The sequence below is a fragment of the Xenopus laevis genome, chromosome 5L (genome assembly GCF_017654675.1).
Source record: "Xenopus laevis strain J_2021 chromosome 5L, Xenopus_laevis_v10.1, whole genome shotgun sequence".
NCBI classification, from domain to species: domain Eukaryota; kingdom Metazoa; phylum Chordata; class Amphibia; order Anura; family Pipidae; genus Xenopus; species Xenopus laevis.
In genome coordinates this window covers 31,668,113-31,693,533 of record NC_054379.1, presented here as the reverse complement: position 1 = coordinate 31,693,533, position 25,421 = coordinate 31,668,113, and the positions used below count along the sequence as shown (strand labels likewise).

General features: G+C 41.2%; 1 protein-coding gene across 4 annotated transcripts; it reads left to right on the top strand.

The window, feature by feature from the left end:
* otx1.L (orthodenticle homeobox 1 L homeolog) lies at window positions 1-7,788 on the top strand. 4 transcript variants are annotated; one of them, NM_001087540.1, is given in 4 exon segments: window positions 1-24; window positions 1,659-1,882; window positions 4,495-4,646; window positions 6,039-7,788. In NM_001087540.1, coding segments are annotated over 3 exon segments (1,017 nt in total). In that variant the 5' UTR covers window positions 1-24; window positions 1,659-1,785; the 3' UTR covers window positions 6,807-7,788.
* The last annotated feature ends 17,633 nt before the right edge of the window (window positions 7,789-25,421 follow it).

Here is a 25,421-nt window from a genome sequence, read left to right as displayed (position 1 = left end):
GCGACAGTGCGACTCTTCCGACAGGTAAATCACTTGATTTATCCCTATTTCCCTGGGCTGGGCTCCCGCTGCACTTGCCCTGTAATATCCTCAGCCCTTACTCTGCCATTTGGCACTAGAACTTCACTTAGTTTGGGAGTTGGGTGGGAGCGAGGGAAAGAGGAACATTCCGCCGCCTCCACCACCTCCTCAGCTTTCAATGCAACTCCCGACAGCTGCCTTCTGTGCTGGGAGTTGCACTGCAAGGAACATCTGGACGGGTTCTATTCTGAGTAAATAAAGCCGGGACTTGTTCTGAGCCCCAGATTCTGGGTTAGTGTTTGCGCTTAAAGGCAAGCGGCCTGGCAGCTCCCACTCTTAAATGTGATCTGAGGCCTGACTCTTCCCCCGACCCCCGAGTTGTGTAAATCCCTGGGATGAGCCTTTTGTGGCGCCGATCCGACCCTCCCTGCTGCAAAGTTTGTTTTCTGCCTCTCCTGGCCGGGATTACAACTGCGCCTCAACTCTGCCACAACCCATCCCCATTGGCTGAGCCCAACCCTGCTGCTGGCACAACTACAACTCTCTGCTGCTGCTGCCGAGCTCTGGTTTCCACCTGCTTGTCCTGTGTCTCCATAGGGATTTGTGTATTTAATATATACAAGAAACGGCAGCCAGGGGACTTGGCGCAAAATTGCGCACATCCATTGTAAATAATAGGTGGTGCCGAATTCTATCTCTAATTCTAAAGGATATTTCTTTATCTGTAAATAATAAATGTGCATTACAGGCAGTTGTAGAATATACCAATAAATAATATACCCCCTCTCTCTATTTCACCCCCCCATTCTGAGGCTGCACAGATCGCTGAGTGCAAGTTATGTTAATGAGCTATTTGTACAGGGATCTCCATTAATTAGCGCTAACTGGAGGGGGGGGGGTGTAGATTGGTTGTCTTGTGCAGAAAGAAACGCCATTAGCCTATCAATAGATCCCATCTGCAAAAAGAAAAGAAAAAAAAGTTTTGCTTACAAAACACATTAGGCCGCCTTAAATCTCATAAAATTGCGCATATGTATAACGAGTCGCTGCTGTGGGCGCTGGGAAGTGATCAGTTTGGCAGCTCACACCTCTATGGACTTGTTTTCTCTGCACAAGTAGGCCTCGTTATTACTCCGTAGGGCGATCATTCTAATTTATAATAACTCAACCCTTCGCTTTTGATTTTCTCTTCTAGATCTTAAAAAATATATATATATATTTTTATATATAACATGGTGTTCATCTGTCGCTGCGCCACTTTTTTGTGTAATATATGAAGCCGACTGTTAGAGGTGAGGTGAATGTACTTAGAATAAGCCGGCTGTACAGTCTCTCTCCGCATTTACAGGGATCCCTTGGGTGTAGCGCGTCTCACGACCAGTTCTCTAGTCTTGCGCCTGTTTTGGCTGCGCTATTTCTTATGACGTTAATTCGCTTGAGTGAAGAAGCACAATTTCTACTTTAATTTGTGAGTTACAGTGTAGAAATAAAAGATCTAAACGGTGCAATACATGTGTGAATATAACCTGTATCAAGGCAGTGATATTTACTAAATTATCTATAGTTGCTGTATTTATCATGTATATGTTATAATTAATTAAGTAAATCGCCTCATTTCTCTCTTGTTCATGTTGCAGCTGATCCCGGCGGAGTCTCCAGGTGCGGGAAAGGAAGGAGAGGAGCTAGCTACTGTGTCTCCTGCCAGGGGATTGACAAGGAATTGTCTTTGTGGATACTTTTGGGGCTTTCTATCCAGCCTTGAGCATGATGTCCTACCTCAAACAGCCCCCCTATGGCATGAATGGCTTGGGGCTGACGGGACCTGCAATGGACTTGCTGCACCCATCAGTGGGCTACCCAGGTGAGACCCAAATATCAGTAGACAATGTGGAACTGCCCAGGAAAAAAACAGCAATAATTCTATTTAATTGTACTTGATTGTTGCACACTGTTTCTTGTGTAGTTCTTAGACTGTATTTTGTTTATTTGTTAAAAATTGTATATTATATATTAGTTACAGATTGTGTATTATATATATATTAGTTATATATTGAGAGTTATATTTTAGTTACATATTATATATTGGTTACATATTGTGTGTTATATATTTGATACATATTGTGTATTTATATTAGTTATAGATTATATATGTTACATATTGTGTATTATATATTTGATACATATTGTATATTATATATTCCATATTGTGTATTGTATATTAGTTACAGATTGTGTATTGTAAAAAATGTGTACCTATTGGGTACATGAAATGTAGCAAGAAAGAATCCATTCTAGTCTGTCCCTGCAGAGCAGATTTGGGGAATAAGAGTCGGGGTAGAAATGGCTCTTGTTGTGGGCGAGCAGTTTAAGGGATGTGGTTATTTTTCAGAAAAGACGCGCAATCTTGTTCCTGAGATGTATCCACACAGCAATGCTAATTCCATTGCACCACTAGGGCCCGGCGCTAATTAAAAGCAGCACAAGAGTCATTTAATTTTGGTTAAAGCTTTGGCTTCCAGGCGAGTGTAATAAGGAGATCACAAGTCACTGGCCACACAAGGAAAGTTCTGTGGGGGAGACTCGTGGATTTTGTGCGTAATGTGACTGAGATCTGCCCAAACACCTTCCCTTTTATAAATATTCTGCCCGGAACCTACATCTGCTGGGAATTCTGTGCTGGGTGCCCTAGCGCTACAGACTATATATGGCGCTAATATTCCCTCTAGGTTCGCCCCAAAGCGCAGCGCAAATTCCGTTCCATTTTTATATTTTCTTCTTATCATTAACGCCTGTTGGGTTTCTATTTAAAACCTGCACTAATGTAAGGCAATAAAATAGTCTAATTAGTTGTGTAGACTCCGTATGGGAACCTCTTATTTATCTACTTGTCACCCAGAGAATTTGGGGGGGGGGGTACTAACAACTTGCACATTTACCAAGACTTATTACATAACTTTATAATACATCGGGTAATGGGGATTTTTAAAGGCTACTCTCTCGATCATAAAATCTGGTTTGACCCCCCCTCCCTAAATAATTCTCTAGCTCTCGCATCAGATCGAATTGCGACTGAATTTAATTTTTATCAGAACATTTCCAAGTTGTAAACGAAATCTCTGTTGTTGTATGGTGAAAAAACCACAGATCTAAGAAACTTTACAATATTCAGTCATAACAAAAAGAAGTTTCATTAAAAAAAAAGTTATTTGCAACTGTAAAGGCAGTTTTCTTTCTGCACTGCTGCTTCTGACTCTTGATCATCCGTTGCTGCTGATTCACAGGCAGGTGTGCTAATCGGATGGCTGATGTTCAACATTGTTTCAATAGTCAGAACCAGCGGGGCAGAGAATAGACTAGAGAGAGAGAGAGTAACAGTTACATATACAAACGGCTTTCATTAGAAATACTGACTCTTTTTAATCTCTGTTGCAATGTTGCTTTAGAATTTAATTTCTTTTTCATAATGAAAGATTCTATTTTGGTGTTTACCTACCTCTTTTCATAATGAAATCGTATGTGTTTGTGTGAGAATAAATATAAATACAAAATCAACAATCCCCTCTTCCCTCCCCCTCTAGTACCTAAGGGGAAGAAATACCCACTGCACAGTAATCTAATACACACACATAGAGTAATGCAATCCACATACAATATACAGTCAAATATTTTACACACGCACACAGGGTAATAAAGTGCACATGGGAATTTTCTATATATTGGAGAGAGCAAATCTTTGGTTACTGCTGTACAATGCATAAAAGTATACATGGGGAAGACAAATCACAAAATACATATACACAGTTCATATCAGGACAAATGGCTTAAAGGGGTGTGAACTTTTAAGTCAACTTTTAGTATGTCATAGAATGGCCAATTCTTAGCAACTTTTCCATTTGTTTTCATTATTATTATTTTTTTTTTTATAGTTTTATAATTTGCCTTTTTCCTCCAAATCTTTCCATTTGTCGCTGACCCCATCTAAAAAGCAAATGCTACAAATGTATTGTTATCGCTTATTTTTTATTTCTCATTTTTCTAATAAGGCCTTCTCCTATTCATATTCAAATCAATGCATGGTTACTGGGGTAATTTGGATCCTAGCAACCAGATTGTTTATAAAGCTGCTAAATAACTCAAAAACCTTAAATAATAAGTGCTACGTGGTAAAAGACAGTGGGAAGGAGGTCCCTGCCTCACAGAGCTTACAGTCGAAATGGTTTTACATTAAACAAAAAATACATAGAGCCACAGGCCACAATTGGTTGATCTGCTGCTGGTACAATAGTTGGTTGAGTGCAAGTGGGGAGAGTAGGGTGCCAGGAACTGAGATAGGGCAATAGAATTGTAAGCAATATATAGGTCTCTGGGTTAGTGATAGCGGCTGGGTGTGTGTATAATATATAGATATAATATAGAGTGTCAGTGATTGGATTACTGTTGGCCAATGAGTGATCATGTCCGTGTCCCCCGCAGCCACTCCGCGGAAGCAGCGCAGAGAGCGCACCACGTTCACCCGCTCGCAGCTGGATGTGCTGGAGTCCCTGTTCGCCAAGACTCGTTACCCGGACATCTTCATGCGCGAAGAAGTGGCCCTAAAGATCAACCTGCCCGAGTCCAGAGTACAGGTATGAAGCCACCAATGACCAACTCGCCCTCTCTTCCTGGTCCGCCCCCGCGCTCCTTACACTGGGGTCGGTATTGCGCTTCATTAGACACTAGTGATTGGTGGAACAATAAGGGGCAACGTTGCACTCGGCGGTCACGTGACATCGATCTGCGTCTGATTGGCGCAAAGTCTGCGTTCATTCCTGCTTTACATAATCCGGCCACTAGGGACGCTATTACATTTAATTACCAGGGAGCATGCGCACGTTTCCATAAAACTATGCAGCTAAGCCAATGACTCCTTCCTTATACCAATAATTGCTTCATATATCAGTGGTGCTCAGTTCGGATTATGATCAAGAGCTGGCTTTAATATTATTTTGCCCTAAACCTGTCAGGGGTCCCCCTGCTGTTGCTAGCTTTTGTGGCCCCCAAACTAATCCTGCATGGTAAGGAGTTCCATGCTCTGTGCTTGATGTTTGTGCGATCAAACCATTTTACTATAGTGTTTGGGGGTGTCCTCCTATAGCTCCTGTATGGCAGGTATTATGTGTCATACTGAAACTGCCCTTTCCCTGGATTACTGAGCTATTTTAATTTCAGGCTCGGCTTTCTTACTTGGAGCTTTATAAGCGGCGACGGCGCTCGCTCTGTGAATGTACAAACAGTACCGGACGCTTCGCCTCAGTAGGGGCGTAATTGAATTCCTCGCTCTCTTTCCCGCCACAATCACAGGGTGGAGTCACAATCTGCAGTTAGACAAATGCTCGTGCGCTGGGCTCTGTTCATGGGTAGCTACCATTTTAGCTTGAGGGGGGGCATTTAATATCTCTCCCGCCATTTCTGTTTAAAAACTTTCTGTAGTGGCTTTCTGGCATGTCGTGCAGTTAAGCAAGAGACTTGTCACACACGGCGTTACTTTGCGCTTGAGTTTTATTTCGATATCTGAGTGTTAATGCTCTGACTGATAATAATGTCCCCCACTAAGATTGGAAAGGTATGTCCGGCGCTATATGATGCATTGTGATCTAGGGGAGATACTAAATCAGTGTGTTCTGTACAGTATACGTCATATTCTACCTACTCCCCTGGGGAATTCAATTAAAGCAATTGCTCTCCCTCCATTACTGTACATTCCAGGGGTCCTTTTCCTAACGCTCCCCCTCAGTTATAGGACACGAATGTTCCCTAGTGACGCTGTTCTTCCATTATTTCACTTTTCCTCTCATGACGTAGTGGCGGTGACGCAATCTAGACGCGTACTGCCAGTGTGACGCGATATAGATGCGTATCGGGCCCGTGTGACGCAATCTAGACCCTCGCTGTGCCCGTGTGACGCAATCTAGACGCGTATCGGGCCCGTTTGACGCAATGCGCTGGTCTAACCCGCTCCCTTTTGGCCCTGTTTTCAGGTCTGGTTCAAGAACAGACGAGCCAAGTGTCGGCAGCAGCAGCAGCAACAACAGCAGCAGAGCAGCAGCGGGGCCGGAGTGAAGAGCCGCCCGGCCAAGAAGAAGTGCAGCCCGGCCAGAGAGAGTTCTGGGTCGGAGAGCAGCGGTCAGTTCACTCCCCCCGCGGTGTCCAGCTCCGGCTCTTCCTCTTCGTCCTCTTCTTCCAGTTCCAATTCCACCGGGAACCCGGCGTTGACTTCAGCCCCACTGAATGGCAGCAGCTCCACCGCGTCCTCCATCTGGAGCCCAGCCTCCATCTCTCCTGGCACCGCCCCTGGCTCTGGCCCCGACCCCCTGGGAACAGGCAGCGCCTCGTGCATGCAGCGCTCTGGCTCCTCTTCTGCCGCCTCCTATCCCATGTCCTACAGTCAGGCCGCCGGCTACACCCAGGCCTACCCCGCCCCCTCCTCCTCCTACTTCAGCGGGGTCGATTGCAGCTCCTACCTGGGCCCCATGCATTCCCACCATCACCCTCATCAGCTCAGCCCTATGGCCCCTTCCTCTATGTCTGGCCACCACCATCATCATCATCACCTGAGCCAGACCTCCAGCCATCACCACCACCATCATCATCACCAGGGTTACACCAGCTCGGCCTTGCCCTTTAACTCGTCTGACTGTCTGGACTATAAGGAGCAAGCCACCGCCTCCTCTTGGAAACTCAACTTCAATTCCACCGACTGCCTGGACTACAAAGATCAGGCCTCCTGGAGGTTCCAGGTGTTGTGAAGCAGGAGAGACCATCTCTAGATCAAGCTATAAATATATGAATAAAGTCTATGTGGAAGTGCTGTGCCAGGCTCACCCCCAGCTGGAGGGAAGGACTTCAATGATATAAATATATTTTTAATGGGCTTTGTGGGCTAGACTTGTGAATATATCCATTAACTGTGCCTGTACAAAGAAATGGGTAAACAAACAAAAAAATAATCCCACGCAGTGTTCTTTGCCATTGTTGTGCTTTTTATTTATTCACGGTCTGGACAAATGTCTGATGTGCTCTTGGTACAGCCCTGGGATAATGGTTTCACCCAAACTTTTCTCCTTCTTTCAAGTGCTGTGGGCTGCTTTGTCGTGCCCCGTGTATACAGGTGATCTGATGTGGGACTCGTGTAGCTTCTGGCTGCAACTTGTACATATTATTTAGGTCCGTTTCTAGGACCCTTTAATTTTTAGTTTCTATTATTGGTTTGATTTCTGGACTTGTAACCACAGCCCGACCATAAATAAACCCCCTTTTACTGGAGCTTATTAGATGTTGTGGCGTAATCACCCCCCACTCTATTTATTAAATACAAACTCTGGGAGAGAAATAATAATAATAAAAAATAAAAAAAAATGAAGATTTAAGGCAACTCTGTGTTCCTGGGAATTTAGTCGCACGAGTGTCGCTGTAGAGTTCACACTTGTCTGTCGCTGGGAAGTCGCACGGGATCACTTGTTTGTTTTAAAGGACCACTGCTCCCTGTATGTAATATCAGTCACGATCACTTTTCTTTCCCAATTAGCCTCACCACCACTATCCCCGCTTTTCTTACATTCTGTCCAGCACTTGCATTTGTGTCACTGGAAAAAAAAAGTTGCCTCTGTTTGTCGCTGTGTAGGTGAGAAAACACTTTTGTCTGTAAATGTGCTGCTCCACAATGGCTATCGATGTAAGGAAAAGTCATTTCTACATATTCCCCCACCTTTCAAATAAAAATCAAACTAATGAACGTGAGTTTTTTTTTTTTTTGGTGTCGCTTTATTGTTATTCGTGAATGTAAAGTCTCTCCCTGTGTCGTCAAGAGCCGGAGCCAGAAAATCTGGCAGTTGCGAGTACACGAGATCCGACAATAGGTTGCACAGACGGTGGAGCAAAGGATACCCTGGCACTTACCCACATTGTGGTGCAAATTTATCAACATGTGAGTTTAATAAATACTCATCCACTTTCTATTTATTCCTAGGGGATTTTTAGAATTTTATTTATCAATGGGTGAAAGTTTAGAAGTCACAATTTGATAAATACGGTTCTAAAAATTCCATAGGAATGAAGAGTTTAAGTAATTGATTGATTGATTAAACACTCACCCACTTTTTTTATTTAGTCCTATGAAATTCTTAGAACCGTTTTTATCAAACTGTGAGTTCTAACTTTCACCCATTGATAAATACAATTCTAAAAATGCCATAAGAATGAATAGAGTTTAATGAATTAAAAACTCACCCACTTTTTTTATTTAGTCCTATGAAATTCTTAGAATTATATTGATCAATGGGTGAACGTTGGAACTCACAATTTGATAAATAGGGTTCTAAAAATTCCATAGGGATGTATAGAGTTTAATGGATTTAAAACTCACCCACTTTATTCATTCCTATGGCATTTTTAGAACCGTATTTATCAACTTTTGAGTTGCAACAGTTCACCCATTGATCAATACAATTCTAATAATTTCATAGGACTAAATAAAAATAAAAAAAGTGGGTGAGTTTTAAATCCATTAAACTCTATACATGATCAATGGGTGAACTGTTGGAACTCACAATTCTAAAAGTTTTATAGGACTAAATAAAAAAAAAAGTGGGTGAGTTTTTAATTTATTAAACTCTAAACTCACATTTTGATAAATCTGCCTCTGTATCTCCACTTCCACCTGCTGCCCAACTAGTGATGCCCCAAGGGAAATATTGCACCAGCCTGAACAGGGAGGGAGATAGCTCGTTAGCAATGTCAGGGGGATTTTAAGGTAAATCAAGAGGATGTCATGAAAAATATAAAATAATGGAATTATTACCATTATCGCCAAAAGCTCCATTCCATACACTTCCCAGGATCAATAAGATTTCAACAGAATTAAAGTGCCTAGTGAATCCCAACAGAATTAAAGTGCCAGTTGAATCCCGACTAAATTAAAGTGACAATTGAATCCCGACTGAATTAAAGTGCCAATTGAATCCCGACTGAATTAAAGTGCCAATTGAATCCGGCCAGGGACAGACTATATTTATCAAAAAGTGAAGTTCCTCCACTCCACATTCATTTCTATGGGATTTTAAAGGCGTATTTATCTAAAAGATGAACCCATTGATAAATACTATTTTTTTCATAAAAAAAAAAAAAAAAATCCCATAGAAATTGAGAGTGGCGGAATTTCACTCTAGAGGACTGTAGACTTCACCCTTTGATAAATCTGCCCCAAAGCTCCTTTTTCTGCCCTTATACACCAAACTTTACAATAGAAATGTCAACATTGGGAAGCAGAATCCAGGTGGCTGTAATTGTATAACGAAGTTTTTTTTCAAACTCCCCACTCCTTTTAGTTTCTTGCTTTAAATCTTCAAGTTCCTATAAAACCCCCAGTGCTGCGGCGCTCGTGGCTGATCGCTGTGGATCCCTCCGCACTTTGTACATTGGCGCTGACAGTCGCAAACTGGCAGCGGAAATATCCGTGTTCTGGTCCAGCAGCAACGTTTTTTTTGTTTTATTTAAAGGCAGATCTGGTTGTGCCATGGGGGCTGCCAACTGGGGCGGGGAGACAGAGAGCTGCCATGTCTCTCTCTCTCAGTAACTTAATTAAAATTCTTGTGGTTAAATCTTCCAACCCATTCACTCACATGACAGAGAGCAGGAGGCTGATTAGGTGTAAGAAGTGCAGATATCACAGCGGCCACCAGGCTCTGGCTTAGTGTTCTTGTGCCAGGACTAAATAAGAGCAAGAAGTGGGGGGTGTAGGACTGGGGTTGAGGCTCCTTTATGTCCTCCTCTTAGATGTTCATGGGGTGATCTTTCCCTTCCAGCCAGAAAACCACCTGCCCCTCCCCCACCCCAGCTCTGCAGCAAACAGCAGGAATGAACTTAATCACCGACACTTGTAATTACAAAAGGAAATAACACAAACAGCCTTGGTGCAAGTTGCAAAACACAACAACAGCACGAAAAAAATATAAAAAAAATTAAATCTCAGCCAAATAATCCCTTTAATTCGTTTTTTTCCCTTCTGTATATTATGGGCCTGCGCTGGGAGATTGGAACTCATAAAATTTCCAATAAACAATAATATGGGGGCGATTTATTTGTGGGCAGGGTGACAAATAAATCCCAGATCAGCAACTGTCAGCAGGTCCCAGCAAATCAAATAGAATGATTTTTTTTTTTTTATATCAATGTTCTAATAAAACGAAATGGGGTTAAGGGATGATGGTTTGTGCTAATTCTCAGCGCAAAAACGATTCCATCGCTCCATATGAAACGCAGAAGAAATCTTTCTGACAGTTGAAGTGTGGAACATGACGTCAGCCTTTGTTGTGATGTAATCGCAGGAGCTGATATTCGATATAGGAATTCATTTAGTTTCTGTTGTGCCTCTTTAGAATTCATTTCGTTTCATTAAATCTGCATAATTATTGCCTGTAATCTCTCTCTCTATATTTATTTATAATTGTTTTGTTGTAATTGTTTTGTGACACATTTGTGCAAAACAATCACTGAATCAAAGATTCAACTTTTCTATATAATAAATCGGTTTAAGACATTTAAATAAAAAAGAAAGTTTCACCCCAGCAGTTAAAGATCAAAACAAGTCGCTGAATTTCAAATTAAATACAAAAGTTATTCATTTAAGATGAATTCACGATGAGTTTGTCTGCAGCCCAGGTGATCTGTTAAAGTGAAATAATTCGAATAAAATAAATGTTTGGGGAATAAGAAACGCGTCTGAATTCTGACCCACGTTATAGAGTTTTTTTCATTTCATTATTTGTACAGAACGCAGATAATAAATAACATTTACAGCTCAGTTACACGAGGGCAAAGTTTGTCAGTTCCCTGTCACTATTCTGTATGAGCAGCACAGCAAAAACACATTCGTTCTTACTAAACAATATCATCACCGACGCCTGTGATATGATCAGGGTGCGTTTTAATCGCATGCGACAGAGCGTCCAGACGCTACAATGTAAACTGTAAATAATACGACAATGGAGACCAATAGTAAATATAAATACCGGGCATTCATTAATGATCTCATTATCATTTGAGCAGACTGCCTACAGTTGTCAACTTCAATTCCGTTTGGAGCTACGGCTGCTGTTCTGCCCCCAGAATTCGAATTCATTCGACTTTATTCGTTATCGTTAGTAAAGGTATATCTGTATAGAACAATCACGATTCAGAGGTCAGTATTGCTAAAAAAGAAAAAGCGAAGTTGCTGTAGTAGAAGTGTGATGATATAAAGTATTATGAGGAATTCTAACACGTGGAGGCAGATTCATAAAAGCTCGAAGTGAAAGTTCGAATTAAAAAAAAATGTGAATTTCGAGCAAAAGGGAATAGTCCATATTCGAAATTCGAATATCGAAATTAATCATGTAGGGGGCAGATTTATCAAAAGTCGAGGTGAATTTTTGAATGAAAAAAAAAGCTATTTTTGTGTACTTCGACTAGGGAATAGTCCAATTTTCAAATATTGAAATTTATCATGTGGGGGCAGATTTACTGAGCTTGAGTGAAGAATTTGAATGAAAAAAAAATTCGAATTTCTAAGTATTTTTTTGGGTACTTCGATCATCGAATGGGTCAAATTTATTCGAATTCAATTGAATCGAAATGATTCAAACGATTCGAAGTAAAAATCGTTCTACTATTTGACCATTTGATAGTTGAAGTACCGTCTGTTTAAAAAATACTTCATACTTCGCCACTTTAAACCTACCGAGCTGCAATGTTAGCCTATGGGGACCTTCCCCAGCACTTTAAGCTTTTTTTGATCAAATAAAAATCCTTTGATCGATCGCTTAAAATCATTTGAATCATTCGCATTTGCGCTAAATCCTTTAAATTCGATATTCGAATTCTAAGGATTTTACTTCAAGGGTCGAATTTGAGGGTTTATTAAGTCTCGAAATTCAACCCTTGATAAATCTGCCCTTACGTACTGACTCTTTAAAAATTCAACTTCGACCATTCGCCATCTAAAACCTGCCGAATTGCTGTTTTAGCCTATGGGGACAATTTGAATTTGGCCGAATACGGACCTATTTGATCGAAAACGGACTTATTTGACCAAAAAAAAACCCTTTGACTTAATTTCATTTGGTCTTTTTTAAATTTGCATTTCGAAGTTTTTTTCAATTCAAAATTCAACCCTTGATAAATATGCCCATACTGTCTCTTTAAAAATTTGACTTTGACCATTCGCCCCCTATAACTTGCTGAATTGCTGTTTTAGCCTATGGGGGACCTCCTAGAACCTATTAGGAGTCAATTGTTGGACTTTGGAAAAACTTTGAATCGAGTTTGATGCACTGTTCGTACGATTCAAATTTGATCGAAAACAGACCTATTCACCCAAAGATTTTTTGAAAAATGTAGATTGTTTTTCTAATTCGAATTTCGAAGTTATGGGAGTTCAAAAAAACTCCCATTACTTCGAAATTCGACCCATCATAAATCTGCCCCAAAAAATAGCTTGGAATTCACATTTTTTGAATTCGAAAATTCACCTTGACCTTTGATAAATCTGCTCTTAAATTCAACCCTTGATAAATATGCCCCATAGGGAGAGCAAAGCCCTCTTTTTTAATATATGTATATCTTTTTATTAAAGTTTTGCAAAGCTCTCTTAAATACTATTGAAGCCCCTGTATCCATGAGTGGGACAGGAATCCTGCTGTAAGTCAGTCACATGTATTTGTTACCAGATCTCTCCAGGTATTTGCACTATTTAGGCACATCACAAATAATTGCTCATTGTTGGTTATAATGATGAACATCTGCAGCTGTTAGTGAATGAAGAATATTTCCAATAGATAATATAAAGATAAAATAATTAATCTAAAGAGAAATCCACTTTATTCAATTTAATAATATTATAAAGGTCACATGATGTGCTCTCAGCCAGTTAAGGGTCAGGGTTAGAAAATTGTCATCACTGCAGAAAAATGCCTCAACCATGATCTCATCAAGTTCAGTCTGCAGCGGGTCGGGTACCCGCGGGTTACCCGCAAAAACCTGCTGTACCCTGCGGGTTGCGGATAGAAGTTCCAGGTGTGGGTATAAACGCGGGTCGGCGGTTCTGCGGGTTTGGGGGTCGCAGGTCGGGCCGCGGGACTTCTCAATAGCGATATTTACTCCTTTTTTCTGGTCACGTCTACTTCTGATGATGTCACTTCTGGGTTACAATGACAGCACTTCCTGATTCTTGATGGTCAGCAGGTCTGGGTTGCAGATAAGGTATTTGCGGGTCGGGTTGCGGGTCCAAGCGGGTAAAAATGCAGATTGCGGGTACGGGTTGCGGATTGCAGGTTGTGGGTACGGGTCGGGTCCCAAAAAATGGACCCATTTCAAATGGACTCTAGTTCAGTCATTTCAGACGCTCAGTTAATATAATGTAACAAGTAAAAATATTATAACGTTTCAGTTACTGTGTCAGATATGTAACTGAACTGATGTTTGGGAATAGAAACACAATTTCCTTATTTAAAGCTGCAGCTACTATTGGGAAATTCAAAATATGTGAAAAAGACCCACTAGTAATAAATACGCTTTAAGTTTAAAAATGTTTTAGGACATGTGTAGCCTAACGCATTTCACGCCAAATGGGCACTTACCCACAGGCTAATACTAAGGGGCATATTTATCAAGGGTCAAATTTCGAATTGAAAAAACGTTGATTCCCCTCATCATAAAGGGAAAATACAACATGTTTTAGGGAATTAACTTTGCAGTGGAGAAAATTCTCTTGCATCGGTGTAAATTCCCATCTCTTCTCCTCTCAAGGTGAAATTTCTCCAGTAAATATTCTCCAATTTACTAAGAGCTCAAGAAGGAATTTTCTCCAGGTTCAGGATGGCGAACTACCATTAAAAAGATAGAACAGTCGCTTTTAAATCTCATTATCTACATAACACCCTCCATGCTAATTTTCCACATACATCGTTTCTTCATCTCAAAAAATCTCTAGAGAAATTTCCCTGCTACTGGCAATTACGGCAGGAGAAAATTCACCAGATTTCTCTTGAAAAAGTGTTATCCAAATTCTTGGTCTTGGTTGAACCAAATCTGAACTTAGACCATGTGACAACTGAAGGTGGCTATTAATTTTACACATGTTGGGTGAGCTGCTGTAAGGAAATTGATCTTTTTAATAGCACGCAGGGGAGCAGACACTATAGGGGCAGATTTATCAAAGGTCGAGGTGAATTTTCGAATGAAAAAAATTAGAATTTCGAGCTATTTCTTGTGTACTTTGACCAGGGAATAGTACAAATTTGATTTGAATTTGAAAAAAAAATAGAAAATTAAAATATCAAAATTTATCATGTACTGTCTCTTTAAAAATTCGACTTTGACCTTTCACCATCTAAAACCTGCCGAATTGCTGTTTTAGCCTATGGGGGACCTCCTAGAACCTATTTGGAGTCAATTGGCGGACTTTGAAAAATCAAAACTTTGAATCGAATTCAATCGAATGCATTATTCCTTCATTTCGAACCAGGGCCGGAACTAGGGGTAGGCAGAGTAGGCACGTGCCTAGGGCGCAAAGGTAGAGGGGCGCCAGGCACTTACCTCTTCCGACGCCTTCCCTTAGTTCCAGAAGCAGTGGTAGCAGTTTTTCGCTCCCCTGCGCACTTGTGCACCCCCGACGCATGCGCACTTGCGCTCAGGGCCGGAACTAGGGGTAGGCAGAGTAGGCACGGCCTAGGGCGCAAAGCTGAGGGGGCGCCAGGCACGTACCTGCTCTGTCGCCTACCGCGTGTCCGGTCCCGTCTCTCCTCGGCTGGCACTGGCATCTTCCGCGAAAATGCGCTTCTGCGCATGCTCGCACACATTTCCTGCATGCGCACTGGAGCGCACTGGAGCGCATGCGCAGTTGAGCGCGCACAGAGCCGGCGCCTTGGCCCGCCAGGCTGCCTAGGGCGCCTGGCCGGGTTGGCCCTGCTATGCTTGCGCTTCCTTGGTGCATGCGGACTTGCTCCTCCTTGGCGCATGCGCACTTGTGCGTCGCGTCCTCGGCGCATGCGCAAATGGTGTGGGGGGGTGCGGAGTAGTCACTGGGTTGCCTAGGGCAGCCGGCCGACTTGGCCCAGCACTGTTTCGAACAATTAGAATTCGGCCGAATACAAACCTATTCAACCAAAAAAAATTCGATTGGTCTTTTGGAATTCAAATTTCGAAGTTTTTACAATTCGAAATTTGACCCTTGATAAATATGCCCCTATGGGAAAGACTGATGTTGGTGCAGAGAGAGAGAGAGAAAAAGAACATCCACACTCATAGGTCTTTTGTGATGAAAAAACGGGTTTTATTCAAGATTTCGGCTCTTAGACTTGAGCCGTCATTTTTTTTTTTTATATATATATATATATATATATATATATGTGTGTGCAGAATATCTGCTTACAGACAGTGGCGTAACTACCAGCGGTGCAAAGGGTGCAATCGTACCCGGGTCCACACCCCCTTGGGGCCCACAGGAGCCATGATAACAGTTATTGTGGGAGGCTGGGCAGGGGAGATTTTGCAGCATGCATGCCAACAGCACAATTCATAGGGGGTCCCGGGTGCCCGCTGGCAAGTAGTTACGCGACTGCTTACAGACAGTTGTAGCAAAACTTATATATTTAATTCAGTCGCTATCATATGCAGCACGGTGTCAGTGGTGTGGAAAATAGTCAAAAAGGAGCAGAGCTTCAGGCTAGAAACTACAGACCTGCAAGTCTGACATCTGTAGAAAAGAGAAGAAATCTGATGACTCCTCCGGAGATCATTTCCAGGAGTGAGCCCCAAGATCTTGTCCAAAAATGTTAATTTTTTTTTTCTTATGAGGACAGATTCTGTAGGCTCTCATCAGCTTGTAAGGTTAAATGTACCCAGTAGACTACTAAAGCTCAGCATGAGATATGTTTAGCTTTACTTTGCCCATTTTACAAGGGTAACAAATCCTGACAGCGGAATATTTGATCTCGAGGACACTCTACAAGTCAACCTAATAAAGGCAGCACTGTACTGTGCACAATGCATTTCAGCCAGTCACAGGGCAGACACTGCACTATTCTGCACTGCCATAGAGATGAATGGAGGAGCAATGCCAACCTGGAAATGCCTCAGGCAACAAGATGCCCCGACTCACCCTGTGTGTCATTACCTTAAGGCTGGTCTCTTGGTGTTTACAATTTTGCCTTGGAAGATAAAACAATGAAAGTTCATTCAGAGAGCAGCCTTGTTCCCTAAATCCACATAGCTCTGAAATGTTTATGATAGGCAAAACCAAAAATGATGTATCCCAGTAAAGTACATAGCTAGTCTATTCTTACTAGTCAGGATGGGGGCAGTCAGAGTGGCAGACAAAAATGACACCCTGAGTAGTTTCTGGTTGGCCCATTACCCAAATACAAGAGTCAATTCTGGTTCTAGGTAATTTATTTTTTAAAGGGGAACTATCACGAAAATGATAATTTAATATAAGCTTCATCATACTGAAATATGAAACTTTCTAAATACAACCAATTAAATATTCTGCATTGTTTCTGAAATAATCAAGTTTATGCTCATTATTCCTCTCAGCATCTGTTTCTCTTCATTCTGTCTTCATGCAGCAGTTGGGTGTCAGATATTCATTGACCGTTTATTTCCAATATCTTATAGGGGGAATCCCTTTCCTAGCAGATGAATTAGAGCTCATTCAAATAAATGATTCCAGAACAAACAAAATCTAACAAAATAACTGCCTTTTGGAGAAATCCTGCATAAGACATGGGGGCAGATTTATCAAAGGTCGAGGTGAATTTTCAAATGAAAAAAATGTGAATTTCGAGATATTTTTTGTGTACTTCGACCAAATTCGATTTGAATTTGAAAAAAATTTAAAAAATTCGAATATCGAAATTTATTATGTACTGTCTCTTTAAAAATCCTACTTCGACCATTCGCTGTCTAAAACCTGCCGAATTGCTGTTTTAGCCTATGGGGGTCCTCCCTAGAACCTATTTGGAGTCAATTGGTGGACTTTGAAAAATCAATGTTTTTTTTGAGAAAAACTTCAAATTGAATTCGATTGAATGCGCTATTCCTTCGATTTGTACGAATTGGGCTGAATACGGACTATTCGATAGAAAACTGACCTATTCGACACAAAAACTTAATTTCGATTGGTCTTTTTCAATTCGAAATTCGACCCTTGATAAATATGCCCCTTGATGTCTAGTGGTTTTAATAGAGTGAGAGCCCTGGGGTCCCAAACACACTCTCAGGTCCAAAGTCCTGTAGAAAGTATGTATGATATATATATATATATATATTTATATATATATGTATAACCATGTGTAAGAGACCTTGGACACACTGCATGTTTAGGGGATCTAACGGCTGGATAGATTGGATTACGTCCGTTGGTATAAAGCTCTGCATGTACATTTTTCTCTTAACATGATTCTTTCAGTGAATACTTCATAAAGAAAGATGTAGTAATACATACATACATATATATATATATATATATACAGTATATCTATATATATAATACACAAAAGCCATGAATATCTTGTAAATTATATCCTTATAAGCTGATGTCATCAGTTATAAACGGTGAGTTCTGATGTCATTTCTGTCACATGACTCACTAAAATTTGTGTATTATAATAAATAAAGTACCCCTAGTTGTAAAATATGAGGATATTCGAAGTTACCTCGGAGTTCTAGGCCTTCGGCCTCGTGTTTTTATCTGGTCATGAAACTCCTCGGTAACTTATAATATCCTTATGATTTACAAGAGGGGTTACTTTATTCACTATATAAATAATGCTTAGTGATGTCATCAGTTATAATTAATGTTTAGTGATGTAATTAGTGTCACATGACTCACTGGAAATTGAGTATTATAGTAAACAATAGCCCTCCCTATTCTTAAATATGAGAGTACAAACTCAGACTTGTCCAGCCGGACAACGGAAAACATGGTGGTCCCTGCCGATGCAGACCTGCAGCCTATGGAGTGGTAACACAGGGTCCTTTAATGTTGTAACCATAGTGTGCCCCAATCACCCCAGTTTGACGCTTTGATGACAATAGAATTCACTTTGGAGTTCCCTGACCTGCTTAAAAGTACTCAGCCTTTAGCCTTATGCCTCTATATGGTCATGGAACTCAGAGGTGACTTATAATAGAGAATAATGTATATGATTGGAAAATATAAGACTATCTATATAAAGGTTTTTTTTATAGCCCCGTCCTCTTCAGGATAACTGCAGCAATCAATTTGTCTTTCCCTGTGGGCAGCCTTTACTTCTAACACTATAAGGCAGGGTTCCCCAACCTTTTTTACCCGTGAGCCACATTCAAATGCAAAAAGATTTGGGGAGCAACATAAACATGAAAAAGTCCCTTAGGGTAACAAATAAGGGTTTTGATTGGCTATCTGGTAGCCCCTATGTGGGCTGGTAGCCTACAGGAGGCTCTTTTTGGCATTATTCTTTGGTTTTATGCAATTAAAACTTGTTTCCAAGACTGGAATTCAAAAATAATCACCTGCATTGAGGCCACTGGGAGCAACACCCAAGGGGTTGGAGAGCAACATGTTGCTCACGAGCTACTGGTTGGGGATCACTGCTATAAGGCAAATTATTATTATTATCATCATCATCATCATTACAGGTATCAGGTACAGGGATCTGTTATCTGGAAACCCATTATCCAGAAAGCTCATAATTACAGGAAGGCCATCTCCCATAGACAACCATGATCCTTCTGCTCAGACTCTCTCCTATTCATATTCCAGTCTCTTATTCAAATCAGTGCATGGTTGCTAGGGTAATTTAAACTAGTTACCAGATTGCTTTAAATGCAAATTAAAGAGCTGCTGAATAAAAAGCTAAATAACTCAAAAATCTTCAATAATACCCTCCCAAATGCCACCTGTTTACAGTATAAAATCACTGTGTTACATTTTTCATGAGTCCCCAAAAAACCCCCACTTTAACCTATAAATATGTGTAGCATTTTTATCCATTTCCCCATTATCATTTAAAGGAGAAGGAAAGCTCCAAGGCAGTGTATTGCCAACAGATTAGCCACAATAGTGCAAACTAGAATGCTATATTTATTCTGCAGAACGCTTTACCATACCTGAGTAAACAGCTCTAGACACTGTTTGTTTAGGATAGAAGCTGCCATATAAGCTTGATGTGACATCACTTCCTGCCTGAATCTCTCCCTGCTCACTTACAGCTCTGAGCTCAGATTACAGCAGGGAGGGGGAGAGGAGCAAACTGAGCATGCTCAAGCCCTGCCCTGGAGGTTATGCTGAAAACAGGAAGTCTGATACAGAAGCCCATGTGTACACAATAGAAGGAAATAAATGCTGTGTTTCTTTTGACAGAGGACTCAGAGCAGCATTACTTTGAGGGTTTACTGGTGTATTTATATAGACCTTTCTGATTAAACTTACTTAATTTTAGCCTTTCCTTCTCCTTTAAGAGAACAAGCATTGGAAGTCAAGTGAATGTATCCATGTCTGTCAAATGATAGGAGTAAACCAGGGATTATGTAACAAGGGACTGAACTGGACGGACGTGTTTGCTGATGCTCTTTACAAATATGCCTGTCTTGTTTTGTTTCTTGAAACCTTTCTGTGCCCTTTGTATATTGTGGTATCTGTTTACTTTTGCACTACAGTGATGTGTCTTGCACTGGATACTTCTTTCTCCTTACCACTAGAGATCACTGTAGATAAAATGTCACGCATGCTTCTGTGCCTTAAGGGTCAGGGCACATGCTCAGATTCGGGGAGATTAGTCGACAAATCTCCTCTTCTTCAGGGTGACTAATCTCCCAGAACTGCCTCCCACTGGCTAGAATGAAAATCGCCATCTGGATGGCACTTGGAGTGCTTCGTTTTTCGAAGTCGCCCGAAGTGAAACTTCGGCAACTTTGGAAAACGAATCGCTCCAAGTGCCTTCCCGCCGATGATTTACATTCCAGCCGGTGGGAGGCAGTTCGGGGAGATTAGCCACCCTGATGAAGAGAGATTTGTGTTAAGTTTTGGTAGCCGAGGATTAGTAGAGTATAACTCCTCGTTGCCAATATGTTATGTTTTGGTAGCCAAGGATTAGTAGATTATAACAGTGCTTTATTAGCAGACTCATGCAGCCATTACACAACAGTAACTTCCAACTCTATCACTCTTAAGCAGTATTGATAGTACTATGTGTAAAAGTATAACTCATGTGCACAGTGACACCTGCAGGCCATTTGTATAAACACCACAATTTGTTGTCGGGCGACTAATCTCCCCGAATCTGAGCATGTGCCCTGACCCTTAGCGTCCGTCACCCCTCTGCTTGGTGACTGGGGAATCGGGGTGCACTGGGTGAGCTATATGGGACCTATTATCCAGAACACTCAGGTGTTCCAGATAAGGGATCTTTCTGTAATTTGGATCTTTGTACAGTATGTCTATTTAAAATTAATTAAATAAATGAGTATTGTGTTGCTTCTAATAAGGATGAATTACATCTTAGTTGGGGTCAAGTACAAGCTACTGTTTTATTATTACAGAGAAAAAGAAAATTCATTTTAAAAATCAGAATTTTTTGATTTAAATGGAATCTTTGGGAGATGGCCTTTCTGTAATTCTGGATAATGGATTTGCGGATAACATAACCCATACCTGTACCTAGAAAATAGCATTTTTATACAGGTTAGCTTCTGAATCAAAAAGCTGAATTTTATGATGACGAGTGCCATCATACACATCAGTTACTGAAGAAGCTGCTCGGATGAGCAGTGAAATGTCTTCAATGATTAATCAGCAAGTCCAGTTGCTCGAGATTTACTTCTACTAGATATAGCAGCACCTGGATAAATGAAAATGTTCATAGACAGAACTCAGTAGCAAAAACCCAAGTCTGACTAATCCAAGTCATGACTCCATTCAGTTACACTGAGTAGGAGAAACAACAGCCTGCCAGAAAGCATATGACCAGGCAAAATGACCTGAGGATACACCAATATTACAACTTACAAAGTACACTTGTTGATTCAGGAATTACATTTTATATTGTAGAGTGAATTATTTGCGGTGTAATTTAGTAACAAATTAAAATATGGGATCCGTTATCCCGAAACCCGTTATCCAAAAAGCTCCAAATTATGGAATGACTGTCTCCCATAGACTCCATTGTAATGAAATAATCCAAATTTTTTAAAATGATTTCCCTTTTCTCTGTAAAAATAAAACAGTAGCTTGTACTTGATCCAAACTAAGATATAATTAATCCTTATTGGAAGCAAAATCAGCCTATTGGGTTTATTTAATGTTTACATGATTTTCTAGTAGACTTAAGGTATGAAGAGCCAAATTACAGGAAGATCTGTTATCTGGAAAACTCCATGCCCCTAGAAATTTTCTTTTCCCCCCATGACTGTACGTCCAGTTGCTCATGTGTTCTGAGGTTAAACAATTGCTACCAAGATGTTTCTGAAGCAAGCAATGTGGTGTTCCAGGGGTCATTATTTGAAGTTATACCCAGTGGTAGCAGTAAGTGGTGTAGTGGCTGGAGACGGAGCAAGAATACTTCTGACATAGGGGCAGATTCCCTAAAGGGCGAAGTGGCTTACGCTAGCGTCAATTTGCTAGCATTACCATCCGCAGGAACTTCGCCGATTTCCTAATGGGCGCAGGCGTCACTTCGTTGGTGAAGGAGATAGACGCTAGCGTTGCTTCGCACTCTCAACGCCAGGCAAATTTTCGCTCTGGCTAATGGACGTAACTCCGCAAATTCATTAAGTCCCAAAAAACGCTGGCGTCTATTCTATTTTTCTGAATGATAGCCTGCAAAGGTCCGTACATTTTTTTTGGGTAACCGGGTTCCCCCTCCATTTTCTAACATATGCAACATATGCGGCCATGTAACTTTATAATTTCCGTATGCAAATTAGGCAATGCTAGCGCATCTTTGCTTTAATTGCTGAAGTTAAGGCCACCATTAGGCGCCCTGGACCCAACTTTGCGTTGTCCTAGCAAATTTACGCCTGGCGAAGTGTTGTGATGGCTGCTAAGCCGTCGCTGGTGAATTTTCGCCGGTTAGGGAATTTGCCCCATAGAATATAGTCTGGCACATAAACTTCAACTCTTAGGATGTTTTTTGGCAAGCTAATGTTATTAGTTGGGCAAACAGAAATCTTCCTATCTTGCACTGGCAGAGTGTTTATGGAAGCAGAAAACCAACTCTCAAATCTTTAGGGTAAATGAGTTCAACAATACAGGCATTGCATGTAGTCAATGGTCAGAGGCAGCCCAGCCAGCCTGCTCGCCCCTTCCTTTACCCCGTCACTCGCGCATGCTCAGTAATGACATTCCCGGCGCGCATGCGCAGTAAAGGCGTTTCCGGCGCGCATGCGCAGTAAAGATGTTCCCGGCGCGCATGCGCAGAAACGCCACTCGAGCGTGCGGCGCTTATTGTAAACAGATTTACAGGTGGGTTCGGTCTAGGGGTAGGCAGAAGAGGTAGCTGCCCAGCGCCCCCCAATCATTGCACCCTAGGCAGCTGCCTCTTCTGCCTACCCCTAGTTCCGGCCCTGTCAATGGTTAATACCAATACAATTCATGGGCTTCCTTAATCACAATGTTTCTCTTTATCAGGGTACAAAGAACTCCAATATCTCATTGGTATGTAGGGTTGCCACCTTTGCTGATGGGAACACTGGGGGGCCGGGCAGATAACATTGGGGGTGAGGCAGTGATGTAGGAACAGACATGATGACATCAGAGATGGGCACAATGATGTAGGTGGAGTTATGAGACCAGGGCAAGGTTATTGCATCACTTAAATGCAACTGGCTGGATTTCTATCCAATGTTTTAAAGATTTGATGCCCAGTTCAAAACCAAACAGGTGGCACCCCTATCTATAGCTATATTCTGCTTGATGATCAAACCCAATCCTTTATGAGATCTATTATACAGAAATCAGTTATCCAGAAAGCTGTGAAATACAGCAATGCTAATTTAAACTTTCTTATTTTTGATTGACTTGCTTTTTCTGTAATAATAGGAAATGAACTGTACGTGATAGTAACTAAGCCATGTTAAAGTGAGTATCTCAGTATTTAAATGCTTTTCATGTATTGGCCAGATTATTGTTCGGGTTTCATAAGGTTGAAAACCGAATAGAAAGTTCAGACCCGAACAGGCTTTACAAAAACCGAACTGTACCAAACAGATGGCAACCCTATTGGTATCATTCATTTAGCAATGTTCTCTGATATATGTGCTTCATTTTTAAAGACACCTTTCTACTGGAATGTCTTCTTCCAAAATTCATTGCTCAGATTACTGTTTTAGCTTCATCCAAGAAGCCCCTCTTCTCTCTGACTGGCTGCCCATTAGTCCCATGGGGCTTCTTTTGTGTTATAGTTCTGTTACACGAATCACAAATTACTGTAGGTGTGGTCTAATAGACCAACATTATACACTATTCTGAGAACCCATCCTTTCTGATATTTTCCTTCAAAAAACAAGAAAAGGTGTAGGTTCTGCTGGTCCTTTAGTTTCAGTCCGCATCTGGATTATTTGTGTTCTGTGGAACCTCTCTGGTGAAATTGTCTCATACTGCAGCAGCATCAAACATATGAACTTTTTTTGAAAGGAGTGTGTGTGATTCTCAGACAACTATGTCCATCAGTCTGTCTTCTTGATAGAGTCATAATTAAGTGTAGAAGGTCTTTCTCTCCCGTGTACCTTCTGATACCAACAAAACAGATGTATTTCTCACTATAACAGTGACAATCCAGTGCACTGTATATCTACTCTCCCTCTACTCCCAGCAGCAATAAGACCAACTATGATAACCCCCTTCTGCCACCTGCCAAATGTAAAGAGTCAGTTCTTATCTGCTGCTACTATGAATATGGTATGTATCAAGAACAGCCAACCACACTCTTATAAAATAAACAGGGTTGGGCTCGCGCCGCGGGTGGAGACGGAGGGGGGCCCTCAGGCAGCAGCACTGGGCCCCCCAGTCCGACCCTGAAAATAAATATATTTGCACAAACCAGTGGCAAAACCAATAGCTGTAGGTGTGTTCATTCTAAAGGGGTTCTGTTTGTACCCACAGACAACATGAGTGGTCAAAGAAAGCAATGCATAGACAGGGCAATTACATTTTATAAACCTAATACAAGCAATGACTTTCCTGATTTAATGAAAGCTGGCATATAATTATGATCAAACAACTCTGCAGAGTAAATTCTAAAGTTTTTTGGTTCACTGCTTTGAAACTGCTTTTGAAAAAAGACCAAAGTCCATCAAGTTCAACCCCTCCTAATGAAAGTCAGCACCCCCACACACACTCACACCGACCCCTCCATACACTCACATAAACTATATATACCAATATCTAAACCTAATTGTAGATTTTAGTATCACAATAGCTTATGATATACCAATATCTATACTAGATTTTAGTATCAACCCCAACCTTGACAGTCTACCTTCATAATTTAAGTCTTCCATCCCTCTAACCAGTTTAGTTGCACTTAGTCTCTGCACTCTCTCCAGTTCATTTATATCCCTCTTAAGGACTGGAGTCCAAGACTGCACTGCATACTCCACATGAGGCTTTACCAGGGACTAGAGTCCTGCGTGGGTCCAATTTTTTGAGACCCATACCCGACCCGTACCCTGCAATCCGGACCCGCATTCTTACCCGCTTGGAACCGCTACCCAACCCGCAAGTACATTATCTGCAACCCGGACCCACCAACCATCAAGAATCAGGAAGTGCTGTCATTGTAAACCGGAAGTGACATCATCGGAAGTAGACGTGACCAGAAAAAAGGAGTAAATATCGCTATTGAGATGACCCCCGACCCTGCAGAACCGCCAACCCGCGTCTTTACCCGCACCCGGAACTTCTACCCGCAACACATAGGTTTTTGCGGGTAACCTGCAGGTACCTGACACGCTGCAGGACTATAAAGAGACAAAATTATATTTTCATCCCCTGAATTAATGCTCTTTTTTATGCAAAACAGTAATTTATTTGTTTTTAGATTAACAACACATACATCAGTCCTATGACAAGTGTGCATTTTAAAAAATAAGCTTCTACCAGGGTGTACGATGCCTTGTTATTCTCTATTACAACGTTCAGCCAGATACCTGTAACTAATTCCAAAGAAAAAAAATCTCCTAAATACGGACATAATTTAATTCTTCAGTCTGGGATGTTACCAGGAGAAGCAAAGACTTTATAACCTTATCTTCTTGGTCTTGCTACAACAATAAGATTAAACAGTGAAACTGACACTTCTATTACATTGTTTGGTACTTTGTACTTACACTGTTCTGACAATGAATGCAGC

Excerpts from the sequence above, each read along its gene's own strand:
- otx1.L (XM_018261692.2), top strand. The coding sequence starts at position 1,786 with ATGATGTCCTACCTCAAACAGCCCCCCTATGGCATGAATGGCTTGGGG. Across the intron at positions 1,883-4,494 it reads CCCATCAGTGGGCTACCCAG|CCACTCCGCGGAAGCAGCGC; the intron begins GTGAGACCCAAA and ends TGTCCCCCGCAG. Across the intron at positions 4,647-6,038 it reads TGCCCGAGTCCAGAGTACAG|GTCTGGTTCAAGAACAGACG; the intron begins GTATGAAGCCAC and ends CCCTGTTTTCAG.